Source organism: Rhododendron vialii, chromosome 11a (assembly GCF_030253575.1).
Source record: "Rhododendron vialii isolate Sample 1 chromosome 11a, ASM3025357v1".
Taxonomy (NCBI): Eukaryota; Viridiplantae; Streptophyta; class Magnoliopsida; order Ericales; family Ericaceae; genus Rhododendron; species Rhododendron vialii.
The window spans coordinates 34,743,153-34,770,592 of NC_080567.1; the positions used below are offsets into that span (position 1 = coordinate 34,743,153).

Consider the following 27,440-nt stretch of genomic DNA (forward strand, 5'->3'; position numbering starts at 1 on the left):
TTAAATCATTAATTTTCAAGATAAACGATTCAGATAGAACCCACGTCCTTCTCTGCGGTTGACTGCAAAGAATTCGGGTTCAATAAAGAGCTCTGAGATACTATGGACCATGGAGTACTTCAAAAGTTTAGAGTCCATTATTTTTAATGTAAAATGGGCCATATCGCCGTAATATGATTGGATTGATGTACAATGCGTTTTTGTCACGCTTCTATTGGAGGAATGATTTGGGACGTCTTGTTTCATAATGCTTAGAATATTTCATTTTCCTTCACATATTATAATATCGAATTAATTTTAATATTTTTCAATATCTAATTAATTTTAAGATGAGGGCTAGGGACAAAAAAAATTAGTAAAGAAAATACCCTTAAAGTATACATGAACAGTTCATGTATACTTTAAGGGTATTTTCTTTATCCATTTTCTTTGCACCTAACATTTCTCTAATTTTAATATTTTACATAAATAGTATATTTTGCAATTAACGAATCAGATCATCACCCATTACAAAAACCACATGACTGCATCCATTCTTCTATTTTTTTTTAAAACGGAAACATATATTCATAACCAGCAGTACAAAAAATCTAAAAGGTTCTATCCAACAAAATAATACTAACAACAAAATAAAAGTCTATCCAAAACTATAGATGAAATGGTGAAGACCACCGATCCGCAAATCGACGTGGCATAGAGAAAATTACACGTTATCATTTGTTTACTACGAAATGGACATTTCTTTCTCTGGCCCATACGTACTGAACACTCTAGCTATCTCATCTATTTCAGTCCAAATTTTGAATACACCCAGATAGCTAGGTAGGAGTACAAGTTAATGGAGATCAAAGAAGATGGCAATTGCTTCCACGAAGTCAAAATCACAGACCAAGATGGTCTCCTCCGAACCATCAAGGTTCCAGTGGTCCAACAACTCGCCCTCAACGGCCTCAAACACTTGCCCGACCGGTACATAAACGTGCCACTAGATCACCCAGTTGTCTCATCCTCTGTCTCCGATCCGTCCCAAACCTTTCCGGCTATAGACGTGGCCCAATTGAGAATTGGGCCGGGATCGGAGGGTCTGGGGCGGGCCCAAGAGCTTGTTAAGCTTGCTAGGGTGGCTAAGGAATGGGGTTTGTTCTTGATCGTCAACCATGGGATAGAGGATTCCGTTTTGCGTGGCGTCGAGGATGTCGTGAGGGGATTTTTCGGGTTGTCGTTTGAGGAAAAGAAATTGAGCGTCCGGACGTACATGAACGTTGACAACATGGGTTACGGGCACAATTTCGTGAGGTCGGAGAATCAACGGTTGACTTGGATTGACCGGTTGGCAATGAAGGCTGCTCCTAGGGAAGCAAGCGAAGGACTCCTTGTTTGGCCTCAAAATCCAGCCAATTTCAGGTAAGTAAACAAAATTACACAAAAAAGGGAAAAAAGTTACGGTCGACTCCTTTGGGGTTAGTCCATACGGAGCATTTGTTCAAGCTTCAAGTGGACCCCTACTAGTGAGTGGATTTATGTCTTATGGTTAGGGCTGTAAATGAACCGAGCAGCTCGCGAGCTTGGCTCGTTTCGGCTCATTAAGGCTCGGCTCGACTCGGCTAGTTTAGTAAACGAGCTGAGCTCGAGCTCGAGTATTCGGCTCGTTTACTAAACGAGCCGAGTAGAGTTCGTTTGACAAAAACTCGGCTCGTTAAGGGAGGCTTAACTCGATTAAAGAGACTCGTTTAGTAAATGACTAAGCTCGACTCATCAAGGCTCGAGCCGAGCTCGAGCTCGAGTTCTTGGCTCGTTAAGTAAACGAGCCGAGCTCGAGCTCGCCGAAGCTCGGTTCAGCTTGGCTCGTTTACACGCCCACTTATGATCTTCAAAATTAATCGAGATGCGTAAGACGGCCTGGACTTCTGGTTACAAAAAGAACTTTTTACTGACGAAAGACATGTGATTCAGGTGGAAATTAACACTTTAAAATAATCTATAGTCTATAAGAAACAAACTGTTGATCTGCACAGGGTTTCTTGCGTTTTGCCTTTTTAGGCATAATTTAGACCTCGTGCCGCTAAGATTATTTTTTTAAAGTATTTATTTTTCGTTTTATGAAATAAATTATTCTCTCACAATATATCACTTTTAATTCAAAAACGAGCTAGGCCTTAGTTTCAACTTGGAGTTCTTAGATGCCAACCATGTTTTTTAGCCTCTTTTCTTCGTTGCAGGCAAGTCATGGAGGAATATGTAGAGGGAGCAAGAAAAGTCTGCAACCACTTACTAGAGGCCCTAGCAGAATCCCTTTCACTAGAAAAACATGTTTTCCTCCGAAACTTGGATTCCAAGAGCAGTGAAATCAACGTAAGGGTTAACTACTACCCACAATGCCCGAGGCCAGACTTGTCCTTGGGCATAACTCCACACTCCGATGGAAGTGCATTAACCTTCCTGATGCAATTTGGTGGCACCGGAGGGCTCCAAGTGCTCAAAGACGCGAAATGGGTCACGGTGCCATGGCCAGAAAATATGTTGCTAGTCGGTGTGGGAGATTTGTTGGAGATAATGAGCAATGGGAGGTTAAAGAGCGCTTGGCACCGCGTGGCGACAAAGGCCGATGGTGAGCGATTATCAGTTGCTTTGTTTTACAATCCACCGTCTGAGGCAGAGATCGAACCTGTGAAGGACGAAGAGCCGAGCAATGAGAGTTACAAGAAGGTGATTGTTGGGGACTACATGAGAAATTTATATAAGATTAGCCCTACAATTGATAAGGAGGCAATAAATTTTGCAAAGATTTGATCATTAGTTCGAGTGACTAATGTGGTGAATGTTGTAATGTATGCGACAATGACACCCTCAAGTTATCAAAATATTTGGGTCGTGATCTCAACCAGACCCTATGTTGTGTAACGATCTCTAGACATACCTTTCGTCTTGAATTTCGCAGTTTATGAAATCTATTACTACGACTTATAATTCTAAAAACATGGCGCACCGTCCCAATATTTTGAACGAGTTTTATGTACATATTATGTTGTTTGTGTATCAATTTCTTAGTTTCCTTTTATGATTAAAAAAGTGATACAAATTAAGTTGCTATTGGTGTTTCATATATACAAAAGATATTGATTGCTGATGAAGCAACTTTGATGATAGCTCCGATCTTAACCTGCAGAACAAGAAGATAACTTATGTCACCGGTATGGTGGCGTGCCAACCACCCTCCGATGCCTAAGTCAGTAGGAACTTTCTCGTCAATTAATGGAATTTCTCTGTGTTAGAGTTGTGTACCTTTGGGAGGTGGAGATGTGATCTTTATATAGGCATTTACTCTCGGAGTTTGAGTCCTTGTTGGACTATACTTTGTAGATTTCGGATCTTGTCCTTGTGGAGTGTGGAGTCCTATCTTAGCTAGTAATCCATGTGATTCTTGTCAAGGCTAGGACTCTTATCTTTAATCATGGTTGTGCTTATCTTTGACCCTTTGGGCTCATCCTTCTCTTATCCCTTTGGATTCCTTCTTCCAGTCGTGGCATCTTTATCTAAACAAGTATACTTTTCGTATCATTCCGTAGAGGTTAAGCTTCTCAAGGGAGCTAGGAGTCGGAGCTGGTCCTAGGACTTACCTTCCAGCTTCGACCGTAGGACGTACCTGGAAGGTTATTGCTCTGTTCCTCGTAGGTCCTTTATAAGAGCTTGGAGAGAAGGGAGCTCGTACTCCCCAGGTCCGTAGGCCTGGTAGTGCTGAGCGCTTTAGGTATATTATACTTATCAGGTACGCCCCTGTTCCTAAGCTCTTGATTCGCTTTCAGAGGTTGGGAACATTGGAAAAGCTCGAATGGCGGTTACTGCTTTTTGGGTATTCTTCAGAGAGTTTTAAACACGCAGGTCTTATCATGGGACAGGTGTTGAGATCTCTTAGTATTTTGATTTTATGAGGTGTACGACAAAGATTTAGAAACCGTTCTCGGGACTAGAGCTGATCTTTTAGGTTTCCCCCTTCTTTGATCATCTCTTTTAGTACAGAGAGACTTTCAAAACTTCTCAAGCGGTTTTAGTGTGAGATTTTCTTTCGTCGTTCTTCTCCGTCATCACGTTAGAGCTCATCCTTCGTAGGTACGCTTCCTCTTTCTTTACTGTTCTCTCTTTGTTTTTGCGTTGGATCCTCTTTCTTGTATAAAGATTACGGACCCGACGCGGGTCATTCCTGGGGGATTTATCTGTGCTAGGTTGATTGGTTTTTCTTGTATCAATTTGCATTCTCCCATTATAGAGGATTTTGCACCCTACTCTCTTGTTCTTCAGAACAGGGTTTTCCGTGAGCTCTTTTACCTATCTGCTTCTTTGTACCCACGATTCGCTGTTGGGACCTTAATGGCGGAAGGTTTCATTAATTTTTCATCGATTCTTAACGCTGAAGAGTCGACCATAGAAGAAGAAGTTTCGATGCATCGTCGTAGTAGTATTAGGGCTTCGCCTGATGTGGGTCAGTCTAGAGGTGTTAGACACTCATCGCCCCCTGCTTCTGTATCAAGGGGTTCTCGTAGGATTCCCGCTTTTTCTGCCTCTAACATTCCTTCTACCATCACAAATGAGGAGTTGGCTGCTCTCAGAGTTAGATATTCTATTCCAGAATCCGTTTCTCTTAGGAAGCCCTCTGGGTTAGAGCGAGCCTGTTCTTTTGTTGAGAATGGGACTTGCCTTTATGTTGGTTCTTTAGAAGGGGGCTTACGTCTGCCCTTGCCTACAGTTGTGAGAGATACTTTGAGTTTTCTTGGTTTGGCTCCTGGCCAGATTGTCCCCAATTCTTGGCGCCTGTTAATAGGCTGTGCCGCGCTGTGGGGAGCAATGTCTGATGGGCAGATTTCTTTGTCGAAAGGACCTTTTCTGAACCAGTTTTCTGTTAAAGAAGCCCCTAGAGGTTCTGGGTGGTTTTATTTTGCGAAGAGGCCTGATGGAGGGGAGCTAGTCACAGATCTTCCTACTGTGAGTAAAAATTGGAAAGATAAATTCTTTTTTGTTGGTGGTGATGGTTGGGAGCTTCCCAATTGGGAGATTGGAACATGTACTCCTCGGATTCCCAGTAGATGGGGAATTCCCACTACAAATTGTAAGCCAATGCTTTTCTGCAATTTGTTGTCTGAATAATTTAACCCATATATTTATGATTCACTTCCAATTTTGGCAGCTAGAGTCCCATTTCCGTTGAGCTCTTCCCAAGAAGCAGAGCTACAACAAGCTAGGGGCTACTCAGTTCATAGTTGGGAATTGGTTGTGACTTCAGAGTCGTTGGCCGCGTATCTGCTGGGTCCAGAGACTACTCGTGAGGCCTTAGCACTTTCTAGAGGTAGTTTCTGTTTTGGTTTGCTGCCATGTCTCTAGCTGATTTTCATATTGCTTTTCACTTCCTTTCTTTTTTAGAAGAAGAAGGTGAAGGTAAAGAGATGGCACCTAAGATGGACAAAGCCTTACTGGCCCAATTGAAAGCTGAGAGGGTTAAGCAGTCATCTGGAGTTGTGGCTCCAAAAAGGAAAAGCTCTCGTCTTCAGAAAGAGCTGAATGTTGAAAGTTTCTTAGATGCTGACCTATTTATTACCCCTGCTTTTGAGTTGTCAGTCGAGCAAAATGTTGAGAATTTAAAGAGAAAAGCAAAGGGTACTGTTATGGGAAGCACTCCTCCTTCAAAGAAGTCAAAGGTCTCTGCTGGTCCTTCTGTTTTGGGTGACCGTCAAGAAGCCCTTAAGTTTGCTTCTGAGTTGCTCTATACAACAGATGAAGAATTGATGAGGGATATGTCTCTTCAAGAAGTTGGGGAGCAAATGTTGGTTGAATTAGCCATGGTATGCTCTTTTTCTTCTGTCTTTATCACTTTTCGATTTGTTATTTTTTTCCTTTCTGACTTTTTGCCTATTCTTGTAGGCTGTAGCCCGTGGTCGGTATCTCACTTCTCAAAGCCATAGTCTGGGCAAACAGGTTGTTACCCTTACGGAAGCCAATTTTAAGCTTGTGAAACAAGGTGCCTCAATGACTGCTGAGCTTCAAAAGGCTACCACTGAGAGGGACATTGCTTTGAAGTTGAAGAAAGAGCTGGAGGTAGAGAGCGATACTGCCGTGGCAGCTGCTCAAAGTCTAGAGCAGAAGATTTCTGAATGGGATGTGGAGATGGAGAAATACCGGACTATGAGTCAAGGGATGCTTGAGAAGGTAAAGAATGCTCGAAGGGAGGCCATTGAACTTTTCCTGCAGTCCCCTGAATATCGTCAGGATATAACCCAATAGTATGTTGACGGATTTGAAGCTATAAGGAGTCGGGCGGCTTTAACTTTTCCGAATTTGGATTTTTCAAAATTTGAAGTTGATGATGAAGAAGCGCCCTCTAGCTTTGATGGGGGACGTAGGGAGGAAGAGGATGGCGATGATGCAGCGTCAAAAGATACATCCATTCCCAGCTCAGCAATTATATCCCTTCTACAGACTCCAGAGAAAGTTTCTCTTCCCCTCGAATCTCCAGTCCCTGCAAAAACTCTTCCTAGTCCATCATCTGATGATGGAAAGGCTGTTTGATAATCTTGCCTTTGAAACTTCTTAAATTCGTCTGGGTTTGTAACTAAATACTTTTTAATACTTTCGTATTTTGACTGTGTTTCTTTTGGAGTGGCCATTAGTTTTGGTCTTAACTCTATAACTTGATAGCTGCTAGTGATGATCCTGGTGATGAGTCTGTTTAGAAGGCTGACGTAGACAAAATGGAAGAATACTTTCATTCTATGTTTTTATGGTAAATGCGTATGGTTTTTACCTACTACTTTTGCAGTTTTTTGCCCCCTTGTTGAATTTAATTCCAACTGTTTGCTGTATACTACGTTGTACTCCCCTAAGTGTATTTATCGTTTGCGTCCAAACAATGGATATACTTATTAGTTTTCCCCGTGGGTACTCATCGTAGTTTTGTAGAATGTATAGCTATGCTACATCTAAGAGCTTTGATATTTTTCCTGAGCTCATTATTTTGCATAGCTATGCTACGTCTAAGAGCTTGGATTATTTTCCTGAGCTCATCATTTTGCATAGCTGTGCTATCTCTAAGAGCTTGGATATTTTTCCTGAGCTCATCATTTTGCATAGCTATGCTACGTCTAAGAGCTTGGATATTTTTCCTGAGCTCATCATTTTGCATAGCTGTGCTACGTCTAAGAGCTTGGATATTTTTCTTGAGCTCATCATTTTCCATAGCTGTGCTACGTCTAAGAGCTTGGATATTTTTCCTGAGCTCATCATTTTGCATAGATGTGCTATGTTTAAGAGCGTGGATATTAAATTGGCTCTTGGGATTTTAATATTTGTTGCGTCGTTTTGTTTACCCGAGGTAATCGGATGTGTAACTTCCCATTACTCTAGGCAGTTTTAGAGCGGCGGTTGTACCCCACAAATTTAATTACGATTGTGCTAATTGGTTTAGCAAGCGGTTAGTAATCCGCCTATATTTTGTTATAAATATTGCCGAATGCCAGAAGTCCAATTTCACTTCATAAGCAGTTCTCATCTGATAATGGCGAACGAAGAGCAATCCTTGTGTCAAGAGCTCAAAGATCTGAAGGCAGCCATTGAGGGGCTGTCCTCCAAGGTGGAGGCCATGGCAGAGTCTATCTCTGTCATGGAGAAGACGGTCCGCATGATGCTGATAGCCAACTGGGACCAGTTGGCAGCTTTTCGAGGGCAGCCAGCCCCTCCTGTTCCCTCCCCTCCAAGGGAGGGAGATAGTGTTTAGGCTGTAACTTTGTGGGTTACCCATAAAGTTTTATGTAAAAATGTTGTCCACATCCTTTAGGGTGTGGATTTATTAATAAAATTTTGATTTTATTTTTCTGCTTTCTGCTTTTCTTTTTTGATCATGCATTTAGGAGAAGAAGTAAATAACTGTCCCTCGTGGGGATTTTATTGGCCTCACAGAATCGTAAATAAAACACATGGTCCTAAAACATTTTTCTACTAAAGCTATACTTAAAAACTGAAAGTCCCCTAAAAACAGAACCGAAACTAGAAAGCAAAAAATATAATCCCATTACAAGCACCTACTTGTAGTACTTTTTGAGATGCTCCACGTTCCACGAGTTTGGTAGTTCTTTTCCCCTTAGGGTTGCAAGCCTGTATGCACCAGCTTTGACATGGTGCAGGACCTGATAAGGGCCTTCCCAGTTTGGGCCGAGTTTGCCCACCTTTTTCCCAGTAGGATCTACTTTCCGTAGAACTAGATCACCAGTACGAAAACTTCTTGGTTTAACATGCGCTTCATGGTATTTAAACATCCTCTGCTGATAAACGGCGATTTTGGCCATTGCTGCTTCCCTTGTTTCTTCCAAGAGATCTAGCTCAGCCCTAAGATCCTGTTGGTTTTCTTGGCGGTCGATGCTTGCAGTCCTGTAGTTGAGGAGTTCCACTTCAACGGGGACTACTGCTTCTGCCCCAAATGCAAGAGAATATGGTGTTTCTCCAATTGCTGTTCGGGGTGTGGTTCGATATGCCCATAGTACATTATAAAGTTCATCTGGCCAGGTTCCTTTGGCCTCGCGTAGCCTCTTCTTAATCCCTTTTTTAATGGTTCGATTTGTAACTTCGACCTGCCCATTAGCTTTTGGGTGAGCTTTTGAGGCATAATGCACATGTATTCCTTTGGATATACAATATGCTTTAAACTGAGCATTGTCAAATTGTTTTCCCCGATCTGTAACGATTACTCGTGGCAATCCAAAACGGCTAATAATTAATTTCCATAAGAAATCAATGGTAACCTCCGCTGTGATTGTGGCAAGTGCCTTAGCTTAAACCCATTTTGTGAAGTAATCCACAACTATTATAGCATACTGGACTTGGCCCGCAGCCATTAGAAGTGGGCCAATCAGGTCCAACCCCCATTGGGCAAATGGCCAAGGTCCTCTCATTGGGGTTAGAACTGTAGGTGATCCATGAATGATATTTGCAAAGCATTGACATCTTTCACATTTTTGCACCATAGAATTGCAATCCTTTTGCATGCTGAGCCAATAGTACCCTATCCTGAGGAGTTTGTAAGCTAACATGCGGCCACTTTGATGATCTCCACATATTCCTTGGTGGACCTCTTCCATTACTTTCAAAGATTCCGTTGTGGTGAGGCACCTCAGGTAAGGTAATGAAAAACTTCTTCTATATAGCATGTCACCTATCATCAAGTACTTTGCAGCTCTGATCTTGAGCTGTCTAGCTTTGATTTTATCCTCTGGTAGCGTCCCGTTAGTTATATAGTCAACTATGGGTCCAGTCCACGAATCACTGTAATTGATGGTTTGAACTTGTGTATCTGGGGAGGCGATACTTGGTAACTCTAAGTATCTTATAGGCGTATTCCGTGGAATAGCATCCTCCTTAGCTGTGGCCAATTTTGCCAAATAATCTGCTTCATTATTTTCCTCCCTTGGGATACTGACAATTTTGAAGCTTTGCAATTTTGCAACTTGAGCCTTTACTTTATCCACATACTTTTGCATGATCCCCTCTTTGACAGTGTACTCCCCAAGGACTTGTCCCACAACTAGCTGTGAATCGCTTTTGGCTAGTATATGCCTAGCTCCAACAGCATTTGCCAATTCCAATCCAACCACTAGGGCTTCGTATTCGGCTTCATTGTTGGTTGTTTTGAACTCAAACCTGAGCACGTAGCTAAGGCGTTGTCCTTTCGGGGATGTTAGAATTAAGCCTGCCCCGCTTGCATCTTTAGTTGTTGATCCATCGACCTGAAGGACCCAAGGTTTGGGTTCTTCTCTGCTGAGCTCTTCCGGCTCTGGATATGTGTATTCTGCAAGGAAATCTGCCAGTACCTGTGCCTTTATGGCAATTCGAGGTTTATATTCTATGTCAAATTCACCAAGCTCTATTGACCATTGAATTAGTCGGCCTAACGTCTCCGGTGAGTGGAGAATCCTTCGAAGCGGTTGGTCTGTCAACACTTTGATTGGGTGAGCTTGGAAATATGGCCGTAGCCTTCTGGCAGCTATTATCATTGCAAAGGCTATTTTTTCAGCTCTGGGGTATCTTAACTCAGCTCCTCGTAATGCCCTGCTAGTATAATATACTGGGAGTTGAGTTCCCTACTCTTCCCAAACCAAAACCGTGCTAACTGCGTGAGGGGAAACAGCTAGATACAGGAATAGATTCTCCCCATCCTGAGTCCTTCCTAAGAGTGGTGGTGACGCCAGATACTCCTTCAATTGGATGAAAGCCAGTTCCTCCGTGGTTGTCCATTCAAAGGCCTTTTTCAAAACTTTGAAGAATGTTTGGCATTTGTCAGTTGCCCTTGAAATAAACCTGTTCAAAGCTGCGACTCTTCCTGTGAGCTTTTGGACCTCCTTTATGTTCTGTGGTGAACGCATGGTGAGTATAGCCTGAATCTTTTCTGGATTTGCTTCGATCCCTCTTTGAGACACCATGAAACCTAAGAACTTTCCTAATCAGATTCTAAAAGCACATTTTGTTGAGTTGAGCTTCATTTGGTATTTTTTGAGAACCTGGAAGGTTTCTTCCAGATCATCGACATGGTTATGTGCCTTAGCACTTTTAACCAACATGTCATCCACATATACCTCTACATTGCGTTCGATTTGCTGCTTAAACATCCTGTTGACCAACCTTTGGTATGTCGCCCCTGCATTTTTAAGACCGAAGGGCATTACTTTGTAGCAATATAATCCCCTATCGGTGATAAATGAAGTATTTTCTTGATCTCCCTCGTGCATTTGGATTTGATTATACCTTGAAAATGCATCCATGAAGCTAAGAAGCTCATGTCCGGCAGTGGAATCTACCAAGGAGTCAATTCTGGGGAGGGCAAAGCTATCCTTTGGACATGCTTTGTTGAGGTCGGTGAAGTCTACACACATTCTCCATTTGCCATTAGCTTTCTTCACCATGACCACGTTGGCCAACCAATCAGGGTAAAGAACTTCCCGGATGGATTCTGCCTGAATGAGTTTATCTACCTCCGTGGCTGCTGCCTCCCTTCGTTCTGGAGCTGTGGCTCTTTTCTTTTGCTTGACTGGGCGTACAATGGGGTCGACATTCAGTTTGTGAGATATGACCCTTGGGTCAATTTCGGGGATGTCTTCATGGGACCACGCAAAAACATCTTTATTATTTCTTAAGAATTGCAACAGCTCTGATTTTGCAATCATATTTAATCCTGTTCCAATCCTCATCGTCTTCCCTGATTGCTGTGGCTCCAGGAGTTCTTCAATAAGCTCTTCCACGGGCTCTCCATGTTGGAGTTTCTCTTCATCTCGAGTGTCGAAACTCTCTATATTCATGGTGATATTAGCTCCTTTGAGTGAGGTAACATAGCATTCCCGTGCTGCTTTCTGATCTCCTCTGACACAGGCCACTCCTTCTGAAGCTGGGAATTTTAACATCAAATGGTAAGTGGAGATTATTGCCCCAATCTTGTTCAAAGTAGTTCTTCCTAAAATTGCATTATATGCTGAGGGACAGTCGACTACTATGAAGTCAATCATGCGTGTAATCTGATTTTTCTCCTCTCCCATAGTAATTGGTAGCGCTATCTGACCGGCTGGATAAACAGGTGTACCTGCAAACCCAACCAGTGGTGACACCATAGGCCTTAGCCTTTCTCGTCCGACCTTTAGCTGGTCATATGCATGAAGGTAGAGTATATAAGCTGAACTTCCGCTATCGATCAATACTCTTCGTGTAAGGTAATTTCCTATGACAATGGTTATGACTAAAGGATCATCATGGGGAGTCTGAATCCCTTTGAGGTCTTCTTCTGAGAAAATGATGGGTATCTCCTCTTTTTTCTGGATTTTGTTTGGCCGGTCAATCGTGTTGATCTCCAAATATTCCTCTGTTCGCAATTTTCTCAGATGGGCCTTTCTTGCACGGCTGGACTCTCCACCTCCGGCAAATCCTCCATGAATGACCTTGATCTCCCCAATGGGTCCGGACCGAGATGGAGCTCCATCTGCTCGCCCTTTGTTTGCATCTTCCTTTCTGGGTTGCTTCTGGTGTTTCTTTGTTACAAAACGCTGAAGTCTCCCTCTTTGAATTAAATCCTCAATCTGTTGTTTCAAGTCGATGCAATCATCTGTATTATGTCCGTGGTCCCTGTGGAACCTGCAGTATTTATCCTTAGCTCTCCGGCTAGGATCGGACCTCAACTTTCCTGGCCACTTGAGGTCTGGATCGTCTTGTAGATTGCTGAGGATCTGCTCTGCCGTAGCTATGAGTGGGGTAAACTGTTTGTATTTTCCTTGGGGAGGTCCTCCGGTTGTCCCTCTTTTGGGGGATAACCTTGAGTCCACCTTTTTATTTCTAGGTTCTCCCCCTGATTTGCGGACAGCTTCTCGCCTTCTTTTGTCTGTTGGGGAGAATTCGCCAATCTGTGACGGCCCTGCTTGGGGATCAAAACCATCACGTGCACGCCTGGCATAGACAGCCTCTTCTGCGTTCATATGCTTCTGAGCTCTGAGCATGAGCTCTGCCATGGTTTTTGGTGGTTCTTGGGACACAAGATATAGAAATTGCCCTGAATACAATCCAACAATATAGGCGGTTATGCTCACGTTGTCGTCAGCTTCATCTATTTGGACCACCTCCTTATTAAACCTTGTGGTGTATTCTCTTAATGATTTCCATTTCCCTTGTTTTACCGTCAGGAGATGCGTTGCTAGTTTGCCGTAGCGTTGACCAGCAATGAAGTAACTTACAAAGCTTGTGCTAAGTTCTTTAAAGTTACGTATACTTCCTGGCGGGAGCTTGTTGAACCATGCTCGAGCACTTCCTTTAAGGGTAACTGGGAATGCTCGGCACATCACCTCGTCGGGCACTGCTTGTAAGTGCATCAAGGATTTATATGTTTCAAGATGATCCAATGGGTCCGTGGAACCATTGAACGTCTCCAATTGGGGCATCTTAAACTTTCTCGGAAGAGGGCGTCTCATAACTTCAGGTGTGAAGGGTGAATCTGTATTTTACACCAATTCCTCTACCGTGGCAGGGGTTTGCGCTTTAACATGTTTCATTAACCCTTCAATCTGGTTTTGCATCTTGAGTATCATCCCTTGTTCTTGAGGCGACTTCTCTAGGGGTGGATTGCCATACTTTCTTTGATTTTGGCTTTCCTTTTTGCTAGATTTGCCTTCCTCCATATCTTCATCGTCATTACGATGACTATTTTGCAATTTAGGGATACTTGACTCGGAGATTTGTTTCCGTAAATTCGCGTTTTCTTGCCTCGCGGTCAGTAACCCTTGAGTTAAGGTCTTTATTTGTTCTTGCATTTGAGCAAATGCTTCTGGGGTGATCTGATTACCTTCCGACAAATTCATCGCAGCGGCCTTAGCCGCCTCTGCTACTTTTGCAGCCTTTTCGGCGGCGGCGACTGCCTTTGCAGCTTTGGCTGCCTTGGCAACCTCGGCTGCCTTAGCAGCCTTGGCAGCAGCAGTAGTTCTTGTCGCAGTAACGGCTTGTGCAGCGTCGTCGATACCCGTTTGTTCGGGGTTTGAAGCCATTGTTGTTTTACTTGATTAGGTCTCTACCATGCAAAGCCGTTCACCGTAAGGAAAAATACGTTTCCCACAGACGGCGCCAACTGATGAAGCAACTTTGATGATAGCTCCGATCTTAACCTGTAGAACAAGAAGATAACTTATGTCACCGGTATGGTGGCGTGCCAACCACCCTCCGATGCCTAAGTCAGTAGGAACTTTCTCGTCAATTAATGGAATTTCTCTGTGTTAGAGTTGTGTACCTTTGGGAGGTGGAGATGTGATCTTTATATAGGCATTTACTCTCGGAGTTTGTGTCCTTGTTGGACTATACTTTGTAGATTTCGGATCTCCTCCTTGGGGAGTGTGGAGTCCTATCTTAGCTAGTAATCCATGTGATTCCTGTCAAGGCTAGGACTCTTATCTTTAATCATGGTTGTGCTTATCTTTGACCCTTTGGGCTCATCCTTCTCTTATCCCTTTGGATTCCTTCTTCCAGTCGTGGCATCTTTATCTAAACAAGTATACTTTTCGTATCATTCCGTAGAGGTTAAGCTTCTCAAGGGAGCTAGGAGTCGGAGCTGGTCCTAGGACTTACCTTCCAGCTTCGACCGTAGGACGGACCTGGAAGGTTATTGCTCTATTCCTCATAGGTCCTTTATAAGAGCTTGGAGAGAAGGGAGCTCGTACTCCCCAGGTCCGTAGGCCTGGTAGTGCTGAGCTCTTTAGGTATATTATACTTATCAATTGCAAATCAGCTTGAAAAATAAATCTCGGCACATGCCCAAACTAACGCTAATAGAAATTGGTTTTGTGCCCACCCTATTTCGTCACAACCTTAGGTGGTCCGAGCATTGGAGTACCGGAAGGAATAAAACTTACAATACAACTGCGAACATAATTGCATTCAAAACCGGTCTGATCGATGCAATGGATCCACATACATCAGACGACGGACAGATCAATTTTAGGATTGCGTGTTGTAAAGTTGTAGACATTGTGGGCTGTCGTCACGCGGGAGGTTTCGTCGCGTAGCCAACAAAGCTCCAATCGCAATAAATCATATTCCAGAACAAAAGGCTAGAGTCCATTCTTGTAAAGCACAAGCCAGAGCAAAGACAAAGCTGAAGTCCATTTCGATGTAAGACGGGGGGCCATATTGTGATTGTTTCGCGTAAAAATGCGTTTCGGCTACGGTCCAATTTTTAGGGTGCCGCTATTCGCAACCCTTTATTTTCTCCTGTAGCCCATTACATTTCGGTAAATGGTTGTTGAAAATCATAAATAACATTTCGGTAAATTGCTGTTGAAAACAAGATTATATTTCGGTAACTACATGTCGAAAATATGTTCAACTTTCGGTAAACAACTGCCGAACATGCATTTTCGGTAAACATCTGTTGAAAAAAATATTATATTTCGGTAATTGGATGCTGAAAATATATCTCAATTTCGATAACTAACTGTCGAGTATAATTGAAAATTTTTAACGGGCTATGGGAGTAAATAGAGGGCTGCGAATAGCGGCGCCCAATTTTTATGATTTATGACCTTTTATTGTTGTGTAAAGCCTCAATTTTGTACTGCTTCCGCCCCAAAAAGGACCAAAATTATTACTGGCACCTTCAAAAAATATCTACAGTATGCAATTTATGATATTATTTATGGTTGTAAAAACTTTGTTTAATAATACTGAATGAGCTCTGTCAAATAAGATCAACTTACAAATTAAGAAGTTATATAGATTATACAATGAAAGGTGTGATTGAATAGTTATTTTGGACATCCTTTGTGAGACAGAAACAGTATTTCGTAGAACTTTCTTAATACCTAATTGATAACTCTCTCTCTTTTTTTTTTTTGCATGACGACTCATATCAGTACCTAACAATTGTTTTTACAACTCAGGTGTTCGGACCGCATGCTGGGGCAGAGGTATGTAGGGGCCCGAGGGGGCCCCGGCTCCCCGACCTTCCGAATTTTAAAATTTTTATTTTATATATACTTGATTTTATATTGATAATTATTCGTGTATAGTTACTTATAATCATAATAATTTTGCTTTGATTTGATTAAAAATACTGGTTATTTGCATTATCATTTCTCAATTTCTTTTATAAATAAAAAATAAGCACGTGACAGTTGAAATAACCTAAAAAATCAATTCAATGTACAAATATAATGAACTGAAAAGCAAAAACCTTATAATATAATAATTATATGTTCCGATAAAAAGTATATGTCTGTTAAGCCGGCTCCCCCCGATAACAAAATCCTCGCTCCGCCATTGACCGCATGTAAACAATAGGTATTTTACACATGTTTGTTAAGAAGTCATGTCAAGATGAATTAGTGACATATTCAAAAAAAAAAAAAAAATGTCAAGATGAATTACATTATGATGGGTCCATCTGAAATGGACATCATTTTCTCTAGCCTATAGTACTCCACCACAGTCACCCTCCTCATCACACTCATTAACTTTACTCGTGCTAAACCTTCAATACCTAGACAGAAACGAGTTAATGGAAATCCAAGAAGATGGCGTTTGCTACCATGAAACCAAATTCATAGACGAACATGGTCTTATCCGATCCACAAAGGTTCCAGTGGTCCAACAACTCGCCCTCACCGGCCTCAAAGACTTGCCCAATCGATTCATAAGCGTGTCACTGCAGGATCACTCAGTTGTCTCGACCTCTATCCTCTATGCCTCTTGGACCTTTCCAACAGTAGACATGGCCCAATTGGGAAATGGGTCGGATTTCGGAGGGTCTGGGGCAGACCCAAGAGCTTGTTAAGTTAGCAAGTGGGGCTAAGGAATGGGGTTTGTTCGTGGTCATCAAACATGGGATAGAAGATTCAGTTTTGCAAGGTGTTGAGGATGTTGTGAGGGGATTTTTCGGGTTGTCGTTCGAGGAGAAGAAACCGAGTGTCGGGACATATATGGACGTGGATAATTTGGGTTACGGCCAGAATTTCGTAAGGTCGGAGGAGGAACCGTTGAGTTGGATTGATCGGTGGGCCATGAAGGCTGCTCCAAGTGAAGGACTCCTCGTTGGCCTCGAAATCCAGCCAATTTCAGGTAAGCAAATACAAAATTGCACTCAATCTGATTCATGTTTCAATAAGAATCAAGAAAAAATCAGATCTGAATATGTACCAACGGTGAACGGATACTTTTGTTACAGAGAACTTAGCGATCCACAGTACCACTAACTTGATGTCACAACCTAACACAAGCAATTCCTCATAAACAAATTTAAGCAGCTTCTTCCATGGCAGGCAAGTCATGGAGCAATATGCAGAGGAAGCAAGAAAAGTGTGCAACCATTTACTAGAGGCTCTTGCAGAATCCCTCTCACTAGAGAAACACGTTTTCCTTGAAAACTTTGATTCCGAAAACAGCGAAATCAATGTGAGGGTAAACTACTACCCACCATGCCGAAGGCCAGACTTGGCCTTGGGCCAACCTTCACACTCCGACGCAAGTGCACTAACTTTACTAATGCAGTTTGGTGCCACCGGAGGGCTCCAAGTTCTCAAAGACGCGAAATGGTTCACGGTGCCATGGCCAGAAAACACGTTGCTAGTCAGTGTGGGGGATTTGATGGAGATAATGAGCAATGGGAGGGTAAAGAGCTCATGGCATCGGGAGGTGACACTGGCCGATGTGGAGCGATTCTCAGTTGCTTTGTTTTATAATCCACCGCCCGAGGCGGAGATTGAACCTGTGGAGGGTGAAGGGCCAAGCGATGAGAGTTACAAGAAGATGGTGGTGGGGGAGTATGTGAGGAATTTGTGGGGGCTCCGTTCCGGGTGGTTTGTACTTTCTGAATGTGGGTTCGAGGTCAGCTCCTGGTTCCCTACTCTTGTCCTGCAAAACGAAGCACGACTAAAGAGCACACCGGAGGTTCTCCGGGATGGCCCTCCGGTGCAAGAGTCAGTTTACTTGCAAGGAAGAATTAGAGATTAGGAGCTAGGTTTTTTTTCAATGCATACCTCCTCCAAGTAGGCATAATGGGATATTTATAAGGAACCTCTTAGCTTGGTCTCCAAGATTGCACCAACGCTCGACACGCGTCGGCTGACGTCATTCTTGGGTCACGTTTAGGGTTTTGTAACCGTTTGTAGGATGAGCTGGAACCTTCACGTGCCACCCCTATCCTTATCATGATAACTGCTCGGTTGACGTCACGAACGTCACCACGACCTAGGCTGCCGTCCCCACTCAGATGAAATAGAATGTTGGCTATGCTCTTTCGGCGCCGAACATGTTATATGACCTCGAGTGGTATCCAATCCGAACGAGTTTCCCGTTCGTGTGGGTACAGGAAACCGAGGCGATTAAAGAAGATGCAACTAACGACACCCTTGGCTAAAGAGGCCTCCGAATTTCCGAACGTGGAGAAAGATGACTTAGAAATGAAAGGGATACTGGATCACATTCGGAACTGCTCGAGCCATTTGCTCGGCCTGTTACAAAATTCTTATAAATATAGCCTTGCAATTGATAAGCAGCCTATGACGAATTTTGCCAAGAATTGATCTGTTCGAGTTATGTGGTGAATGATGTAATGTATGTGACAGTGATAGCCTCAAGTTACCAAAATAATTGGGTTGTGTGATTCTCTGTCATGGAATGATCTATAAACGTACTTTTCGTCTTGAGAATTTCGCAGATAATGAAATTCGTTAAAGTTAAAAGAGGGAGAGAGAGAAGGGGAAAGGTAAAATTTGAAAGTAACAAAAAAGATGGTGGTTAAAGTTATTTTTGTAAATAGTAAAAAATAGAGTTAAAGTAATTTTTGATAAATAGTAAGAAAAAAAAGAACTTTATTGCATATTTTTTTACCAATAAAAAAAGAAAGAGTTAAAAGTAATTTTTGAATGTAAAAAGTAAAAATAAAATAAAAAGTTAACGCCTTCCGTTAGCTCCATCTGTTAGGACTAGACGGAATTGGACGGCAGGGGCCTAATTGTTAACGGAATGCTAAGTTTAGGTGTTTTTTTTTGCAAGTTGTCAGAAAGTTCATAGGTTTTTTTGAAATTTTTCCTTAAAAAAATAGGGTAATGATTGGAGAAATAAGTAGGGTAATGATTAAAAAATAAAACTAAAATGGCAAACGAACACTACCACAGTATATTTTGCAATTAACGAATCAGATCATCACTAGAATATTTCATTTTCCTGGACATATTATAATATCTAATTAATTTTAATATTTTACATAAATATTATATTTGGCAATTAATGAATCAGATCATCACATATTAACGAATCAGATCATCACATATTTAAAAAAACCACATAACTGTATCCATTCTTTTATTTTTTTTTAAAACGGAAACATATATTCATAACCAACAGTACAAAAAATCTAAAAGGTTCTAACAACAAGATGAAAAAAATAACAACAAAATAAAAGTATGTCCAAAACTATAAGATAAAATGGTGGAGACCACCGATCCGTGGATCAGAGAAAACACGTTATCATTTGTTGACTACGAAATGGACATTTCTTTCTCTGGCCCATACATACTGAACACTCTATTCTCATCTATTTCAGTCCAAATTTTGAATACCCCCAGATAGGTAGGAGTACAAGTTAATGGAGAACAAAGAAGATGGCAATTGCTTCCACGAAGTCAAAATCACAGACCAAGATGGTCTCCTCCGAACCATCAAGGTTCCAGTGGTCCAACAACTCGCCCTCAACGGCATCAAACACTTGCCCGACCAGTACATAAACGTACCACCGGATCACCCAGTTGTCTCATCCTCCGTCCCCGATCCGTCCCAGACCTTTCCGGCTATAGACGTGGCCCAATTGAGAATTGGGCCGGGATTAGATGGTCTGGGGCGGGCTCAAGAGCTTGTTAAGCTTGCTAGGGTGGCTAAGGATTGGGGTTTGTTCTTGATCGTCAACCATGGGATAGAGGATTCCGTTTTGCAGAGCGTTGAGGATGTCGTGAGGGGATTTTTCGGGTTGTCGTTTGAGGAGAAGAAATTGAGCGTCGGGACGTATATGAACGTTGACAACATGGGTTACGGGCAGAATTTCGTGAGGTCGGAGAATCAACGGTTGACTTGGATTGACCGGTTGGCGATGAAGGCTGCTCCTAGGGAAGCAAGTGAAGGACTCCTTGTCTGGCCTCAAAATCCAGCCAATTTCAGGTAAGTAAACAAAATTACACAAAAAGGAAAAAAAGTTACACTCGACTCCTTTGGATTCAGTCCAGACGGAGCATTTGTTCTGGCTTTAAGTGGATCCCCATTGGTGGACAGTAAATTTGTGCCTTATGGTCCTTGGGATTAGTCACGGTGCGTAAGCCGGCCCAGACTTCTGTTTATAAAAAGAAACTTTTTACTAACGAAAGATCATGTGATTCAGGTGGAAATCAACACTTTGAAATAATCTATAGTCCATAAGAAACAAACCGTTGATCTGCACATGGTTTCATGCGTTTCACCTCTTTGAGGCATAACTTAGGCCTCATTCCACTAAGATTCTTTTTTAAAAGCATTTATTTTTCGCTTTACGAGAGAAGTTATTCTTTCACAATATTTCACCTTTAATTAAAAAACGAGGTCTTAGTTTCAACTTGGGGGGGTTTTAGATGCCAACCTTTTTTTTTAGCCTCTTTTCTTCATTGCAGGAAAGTCATGGAGGAATACGTAGAGGGAGCAAGAAAAGTCTGCAACCACTTACTAGAGGCCCTAGCAGAATCCCTTTCACTAGAAAAACATGTTTTCCTCCGAAACTTGGATTCCAAGAGCAGTGAAATCAACGTAAGGGTTAACTACTACCCACAATGCCCGAGGCCAGACTTGTCCCTGGGAATAACTCCACACTCCGATGGGAGTGCATTAACCTTCCTGATGCAATTTGGTGCCACCGGAGGGCTCCAAGTGCTCAAAGACGCGAAATGGGTCACGGTGCCATGGCCAGAAAATAAGTTGCTAGTCGGTGTGGGAGATTTGTTGGAGATAATGAGCAACGGGAGGTTAAAGAGCCCTTGGCACCGCGTGGCGACAAAGGCCGAAGTGGAGCGATTATCAGTTGCTTTGTTTTACAATCCACCGTCTGAGGTAGAGATCGAACCTGTGAAGGTTGAAGGGCCAAGCAATGAGAGTTACAAGAAGGTGATTGTTGGGGACTACATGAGGCATTATTATAAGATTAGCCCTACAATTGATAAGCAGGCTATAAATTTTGCAAAGATTTGATTAGTTCGAGTAATTATGTGGTGAAAGTTGTAATGTACGCGACAATGACACCCTCGAGTCATCAAAATATTTGGGTCGTGATCTCAACCTGACCCTATGTTGTGTAATGATCTCAAAACATACCTTTCGTCTTGAATTTCGCAGTTTATGAAATCTATTACTTCGACTTATAATTCTAAAAACATGGTGCACCGTCCCAATATTTTGAACGAGTTTTATGTACATATTGTGTTGTTTGTGTATCAATTTCCTAGTTTCCTTTTTATGATTAATAAAGTGATACAAATTAAGTTGCTATTGGTGTTTTTCATATATACAAAAGATATTGATTGCAAATCAGCTTGAAAAATAAATCTCGGTAAATGCCCAAACTAATGCTAATAGAAATTGGTTTTGTGCCCAGTGCCCACCCTATTTTGTCACAACCCTAGATGGTCCGAGCATTGGAGCACCGGAAGGAATAAAATTTTACAACACAATTCCAAACATAATTGCATTCAAAATCGGTCTGATCGATGCAATGGATCCACATACATCAGACAACGGCAGATCAATTTTAAAATCCTAGCTCCGCCATTGACCGCCTGTAATCAGTAGGTATTTTATACATGTTTTGTTAAGAAGTAAAGTCAAGATGAATTAAGTTATGATGGGTCCATCTGAAATGGACATCATTTTCTCTAGCTTATAGTGCTCGACCACAGTCACCCTCCTCATCACACTCATTAACTCTACTCGTGCTAAACCTTCAATACCTAGACAGAAACAAGTTAATGGAAATCCAAGAAGATGGCGTTTGCTACCATGAAACCAAATTCATAAACGAACATGGTCTTATCCGATCCACAAAGGTTCCAGTGGTCCAACAACTCGCCCTCACCGGCCTCAAAGACTTGCCCAATCGATTCATAAGCGTGTCACTGCAAGATCACCCAGTTGTCTCGCCCTCTATTCTCGATGCCTCTCGGGCCTTTCCAACAGTAGACGTGGCCCAATTGGGAAATGGGCCGGATTCGGAGGGTCTTGGGTGGACCCAAGAGCTTGTTAAGTTAGCTTGTGTGGCTAAGGAATGGGGTTTGTTCATGGTCACCAACCATGGGATAGAAGATTCAGTTTTGCAAGGTGTTGAGGATGTTGTGAGGGGATTTTTCGGGTTGTCGTTCGAGGAGAAGAAATCGAGTGTCGGGACATATATGGACGTGGATAATTTGGGTTACGGCCAGAATTTCGTAAGGTCGGAGGAGGAACCGTTGGGTTGGATTGATCGGTTGGCCAAGAAGGCTGCTCCAAGTGAAGGACTCCTCGTTTGGCCTCGAAATCCAGCCAATTTCAGGTAAGCAAATACAAAATTGCACTCAATCTGATTCATGTTTCAATAAGAATCAAGAAAAAATCAGATCTGGATATGTACCAACGGTGAAACGGATACTTTTGTTACAAACAAAGAACTTAGCGATCCACTGGCCGATATATTGTTCCTAGAGTACCACTAATAACTTGATGTCACAACCTAACACATGCAATTCCTCATAAACAAATTTAAGCAGCTTCTTCCATGGCAGGCAAGTCATGGAGCAATATGCAGAGGAAGCAAGAAAACTGTGCAACCATTTACTAGAGGCTCTTGCAGAATCCCTCTCACAAGAGAAACACGTTTTCCTTGAAAACTTTGATTCCGAAAACAGCGAAATCAATGTGAGGGTAAACTACTACCCACCATGCCCAAGGCCAGACTTGGCCTTGGGCCAACCTCCACACTCTGACGCAAGTGCACTAACTTTACTAATGCAGTTTGGTGCCACCGGAGGGCTCCAAGTTCTCAAAGACGCGAAATGGTTCACGGTGCCATGGCCAGAAAACACGTTGCTAGTCAGTGTGTGGGATTTGATGGAGATAATGAGCAATGGGAGGGTAAAGAGCTCATGGCATCGGGTGGTGACACAGGCTGATGTGGAGCGATTCTCAGTTGCTTTGTTTTATAATCCACCACCCGAGGCGGAGATTGAACCTGTGGAGGGTGAAGGGCCAAGCGATGAGAGTTACAAGAAGGTGGCGGTGGGGGAGTATGTGAGGAATTCTTATAAATATAGCCTTGCAATTGATAAGCAGCCTATGATGAATTTTGCCAAGAATTGATCAGTTCGAGTTATGTGGTGAATGATGTAATGTATGTGACAGTGATAGCCTCAAGTTACCAAAATAATTGGGTTGTGTGATTCTCTGTCATGGAATGATCTATAAACGTATTTTTCCTCTTGAGAATTTCGCAGATAATGAAATTCTTTAAGACTTATAAATTATAAACAGGTCTTACTGTCCCATTATGTTGGTTGGTTTCTATGTATAATTATGTTTGTGAATCAATTTCCTATTTTCCTTTTATTAAACAAGTGATGCAAAGTTTTCCATGCTTTATTTGTGTTGTGTGTTTGTTGGCTGTTGCACCAAAAAACAAGATTGGAAATGAGCTTGAAAAATAAAATAAATTCCGGTCCCATACCCAGATTACCCTTATTAATAAAGGAGTTGGATTTTAGCCCACTCTGTTTTGTTTCAACTCTAGCAGGCCCAATGGTCATTCCAGAAGTTGTGGGCTCTTTGGAAGCCCAACCATGAGTGACGTATCAAAAAGTAAGTCACCCTGGGGTCAAAAATATAGCAGGACTAAATACTACTACCAATCATCGTTGTGCTGCTTTTTTTTTTTTTCAATTGGTAGAAGGGATCAATACATCATGTATGAAATACAAAGTACAGGTTAGGGACACTACATCCTCGTGCTTGTGTTAGCACATCTTTTTTTTTAACCAGGTGTCCAAGAAAGCTTTACGTGCACCTCGACTAATCTTAGAAGGTCAATTTCATTATCCACTTGTCACCTGTCGAGTCACAATTAAATAAAACTCTATATAACTGGCCCCAAAGAAATTGATATACATTAGACGTTTTAAACATAAAATCTTAAAAGAAAACAAATCTTTAAGTCTTAGGCCTTTAGGCCAACCCCTCAGGGTTGTGTTTGCACATCTTCTTCCAAATCAAAAATTGGTAATAAAAGAAAGAAGTTTTTATCTTTATGATCCAATTACTGTGGCCCTACGAAGAAGTCATTCAACAATGTTGATCTGAGAACCTATTTTGTACATCCAAAAATTGCACGTGAAGTCTTTTCTTTTTTTTTTTTTCAATCAATAAAAGAGATCATTTTACATCAGATATGAAGTACAGTGTACAAGCTCAGGACACTACATTAATTGTAAGAGTTTACGAGATAACCAAACCCAACATCTCAACCAATACAAGAAATAAGAACATTATAGGGTAGAAACAAAGAAATAAAGGAAAAACCCTTTAAGAGAAGAACACCCACACGAAGGTGGAAAGATTAGAACTCCTAAACTCCTAATAAAATGCAAGAGTACTGGACAACTGAGCTAGCCCCAGTTGGTTAGGTGAAGTCAATTTAACTTACCCATTTTACATGCATCTCACAATTTCATTCAAATCTTCTGTAACTTATATTCTTGTTCTTTAATTTGAATGGACGTTCGGGCCAGCTTATACACAACTCGACTAGTAAGTTTTTTACAGAATCGTCACCGAGCATTTCCTCTCATCTAGATCCATTGTATGAGTAATCACATTGCTAACATCCATTCAAATTATTGGTTTTACTATTAAATAAAGTCCTGACGAAAGCTAAAGAGCTTTTGAGGTTTGACAAAATGGAATTTCCCACTTTGAGGGCAACTACTAGAATGGTCTGCTTTGCTTTATTAGTGGTTTGGTTGATTTGTTTTGGGGGTCCACTAGATCTCCTTTTTCATTTTTGTTCTATTTGGCTGGGCATCCTTTAAGCGGGGCCAAGGATAAGTGTTCCCCTCAATTGTCTCGGGGTTTATTGATTAATCCACACTTTATTAAGAGGTCAAGATCAATGCCCAGTGCCAACCACCATGTACTTGGCAGAAGAATGTTTTACCTATCACAAAATTCGAAGGCCAATGTCACTTTTTTGGAAAAGCATATGGTCCGAAATCGGAACCAGGAAAAAGATGCACACGAATCATACGGTCCAGATTCACGAGATCGTGTGCGGTCACGTGTTCGATTCGATCCAGACACCGAATTTACTTTTAAATTCTAAAATGGGAGAACTGCTTCTTTTTTAGTAAGTTGGTTGGTTTGCTTCTTTGAAAAACTATTTGCCTGTATAGTTTTTTATTGTGGGCACTGCACTCAAATCTTGTATATATGGAGAGTTCACCAAACTAAAAAGGGGGAGGAAAAGGGATTTCCATGAGAAGGCTGAGGCCAGCTCAAGTGGTTATGGCATGAGTACCAATGTCATTTGTAAGAGTGACTATTAGGATTCATACACTTAGTCTTGGGTCTCACGTGAATGTGTAGTGGCATAAACTCTTGAAACACCACGCGGCGGTGCTTCTAGAGCAAGTGCTACTAATTTTCCCATTTGTAGACAATTGAGATTATAGAAGGAATTGGTCGCATGTAGATACTCCTTAACACATCGGACAAAAAAAAATTAAAAATACATGACACATGCATGTTCTCACGTAATGGGAGGCTGTGGGGGAAGGACTCGGGGATTCTGCTGAGCTAGTACAAAACGACTGATCCGGTCGTTCCTCTTGACACAAACAGCTCAGATTGAATCTAAGCACATATCGCGTACAATCTAAATCGTTTATTGCTCGGTTAAAATCCGAGCCGTCAATTATCAAGATGAGCGACCGAATTTGTACCGCTTTGCAGGATGCCCGGGAACACTGTTGATTTGGCTCCTTCATTGAATCATTGGCCCCTTCCTACTACTGCTCCCATGTCCCCAAATGGACAGCTACCGCAAAACCTTTCTACCCAATGAAAAAAGCTTCATATATGTCGGGGCTTTTACTGTTCTCATTTGTTCCAATTTGTGGACACCAATACCCCTCCAGTTACCCAGTATGGGCTTGGTTGTTTGGCCTAATGTCAAATGATTTTTTTTTTCTTATTCAAAATTTTTTTATATTTATTAATTTTTTGAGAATTATTTTTTCGTCATGACGAGAAGAATCTAAAAAGTAAAAAATTATTATCAAAACCTAATTTTTTTAATAAAGACATAAATAAGCCAATAAGTCAATTTTTCATCTTTATTCAAAAAAAATTGAGTTTTGATCATTATTTTTTACTCTTTAAATTCCTCACGTCATGAAGAAGCAATAATTCACAAAAAAATTCACAAAAAACAACAAATGCAAAAAAAATAAAATTCAATAATGACAAAAAATAAGCCATTTGACTTATTAGGCCAAACAATTGCAGCTACTACGCCACCCCAAGTTCCAATAACCAAGCCCAAGTTCCATGAAAGGGCAGGGGTAGACCGTAGACGGGTTGTCCCGGGAATTTTTTTTTTTCCCTTGGAAAGAATGAGAATGCAAAAGCTTCTACAAGACTCTTTCTGTTTTGAATTAGTGCCTCGTGTAGTTTCGAAAATGTATTATCGAATAATGGTATTTTGATCTTAATCTCCCAAACACCCAAAATCTGTTAGTGCAAAGTTCAGAATCAAATAATTGCATAATTTTCGGCCTTCGCACGTTCTCGCTCCGTTTCTATAACAGTAGCCCATTACAAAAATTTGTAAAATACTTCACATAATAAAAAGTAAACTAGTTTTCATATAATCTTTAAAATTTCATGAATTAAATTTAAAATATCAATTAACTTTGAAAATTAAGGCAAAATTTATTCAAAAATTATAAGCCATACGTAGGGAATATATAAAGTCTGATAGTTTGCTATTGGGACTTTAATGAACAACTGTAAAAATAGTGTATTTACGCTAGTAATTAATTTATGTAGCATAATTTTTTTGTTGTCTTTACTCAATTTTTTTGGCGTTTATTAGTTTTACGGCCAACTTTTATGTGATATAGGTTTGTCTCGACGAGAGGAATCGAAAAAGTAAAAAATTATGACATTTATTCCAGGAATTTGGGAAATATCCAAAGAGAAATACAAAAAGTCAGTTTTTTGACTTTTTCTTGGATATTTTCCAAATAATTTTGTAAAAGTCATAATTTTTTACTTTTTTGGTTCCTCTCATCGAGATGAACACATATCACATATTTGAATATGGACAAAATTTAAAAATTGTGTCTTTGAAAAAAAAAATTCGTCTTTCAAAAAAAAATTTATGCATAAGTTAATCACAAGTGAAAGGAGCTGAGTCCACCACCTTTAAGGTTCCATACAGCCTGGAAATGGGACCCAATATTTACGGGAAAAACCCCAGCCACAAACCTGCTTGGCCTACCCAAATTTCAAGATTTCTTTACTTCACACAAAAATACTTCAACTGTCCCTATTTGTTGATCTTTCGTTCTATTCTAACCTGATCTTGTACTCTTCATCTGTCAATATATTTTATATTTAATATGAAACTTGTTCAATAAATTCAAATTTATTTTGTTAAAAAAAAATTAAAATTATATATAAAACATTAGTATACATTATGAGATATATAATCAATAGAAAAGTATCATCAACTCTAAAAAATGACTAACAAATGGGACAGAGTGAATACCAGATTGTGAAGGACCCATTTTGAGATCCCACGGTACTAATTGGAGCCGTTTAATTTTTTAAAATATTATTTTAAACGTCATTGTAAA

General features: G+C 41.1%; 2 protein-coding genes across 4 annotated transcripts; both read left to right on the forward strand.

The window, feature by feature from the left end:
• The first annotated feature begins 685 nt into the window (after positions 1-685).
• On the forward strand, positions 686-18,191 carry LOC131308081 (2-oxoglutarate-dependent dioxygenase 11-like). Of its 2 annotated transcripts, none has more exons than XM_058334901.1 (2): positions 686-1,404; positions 2,220-2,976. In XM_058334901.1, the coding sequence occupies exons 1-2, from the start codon at positions 839-841 to the stop codon at positions 2,788-2,790; spliced, it is 1,137 nt and encodes a 378-aa protein (XP_058190884.1). In that variant the 5' UTR covers positions 686-838; the 3' UTR covers positions 2,791-2,976. The 2 variants fall into 2 exon arrangements, with proteins under 2 accessions (XP_058190884.1, XP_058190883.1); XM_058334900.1 differs by lacking the exon at positions 2,220-2,976 and adding an exon at positions 16,809-18,191 and having other exon boundaries at positions 712-1,404.
• A 216-nt stretch (positions 18,192-18,407) lies between these two features.
• On the forward strand, positions 18,408-23,060 carry LOC131308082 (2-oxoglutarate-dependent dioxygenase 11-like). Of its 2 annotated transcripts, none has more exons than XM_058334903.1 (2): positions 18,408-19,701; positions 20,184-20,936. In XM_058334903.1, the coding sequence occupies exons 1-2, from the start codon at positions 19,136-19,138 to the stop codon at positions 20,752-20,754; spliced, it is 1,137 nt and encodes a 378-aa protein (XP_058190886.1). In that variant the 5' UTR covers positions 18,408-19,135; the 3' UTR covers positions 20,755-20,936. The 2 variants fall into 2 exon arrangements, with proteins under 2 accessions (XP_058190886.1, XP_058190885.1); XM_058334902.1 differs by lacking the exon at positions 20,184-20,936 and adding an exon at positions 22,317-23,060 and having other exon boundaries at positions 18,985-19,701.
• The last annotated feature ends 4,380 nt before the right edge of the window (positions 23,061-27,440 follow it).

Bases quoted from the DNA above. Each gene is read 5' to 3' on its own strand.
- LOC131308081 (XM_058334900.1), top strand. From the start codon at position 839: ATGGAGATCAAAGAAGATGGCAATTGCTTCCACGAAGTCAAAATCACA. The intron at 1,405-16,808 runs GTAAGTAAACAA...CTTCCATGGCAG, and splicing joins CAAAATCCAGCCAATTTCAG to GCAAGTCATGGAGCAATATG.
- LOC131308082 (XM_058334902.1), top strand. From the start codon at position 19,136: ATGGAGAACAAAGAAGATGGCAATTGCTTCCACGAAGTCAAAATCACA. The intron at 19,702-22,316 runs GTAAGTAAACAA...CTTCCATGGCAG, and splicing joins CAAAATCCAGCCAATTTCAG to GCAAGTCATGGAGCAATATG.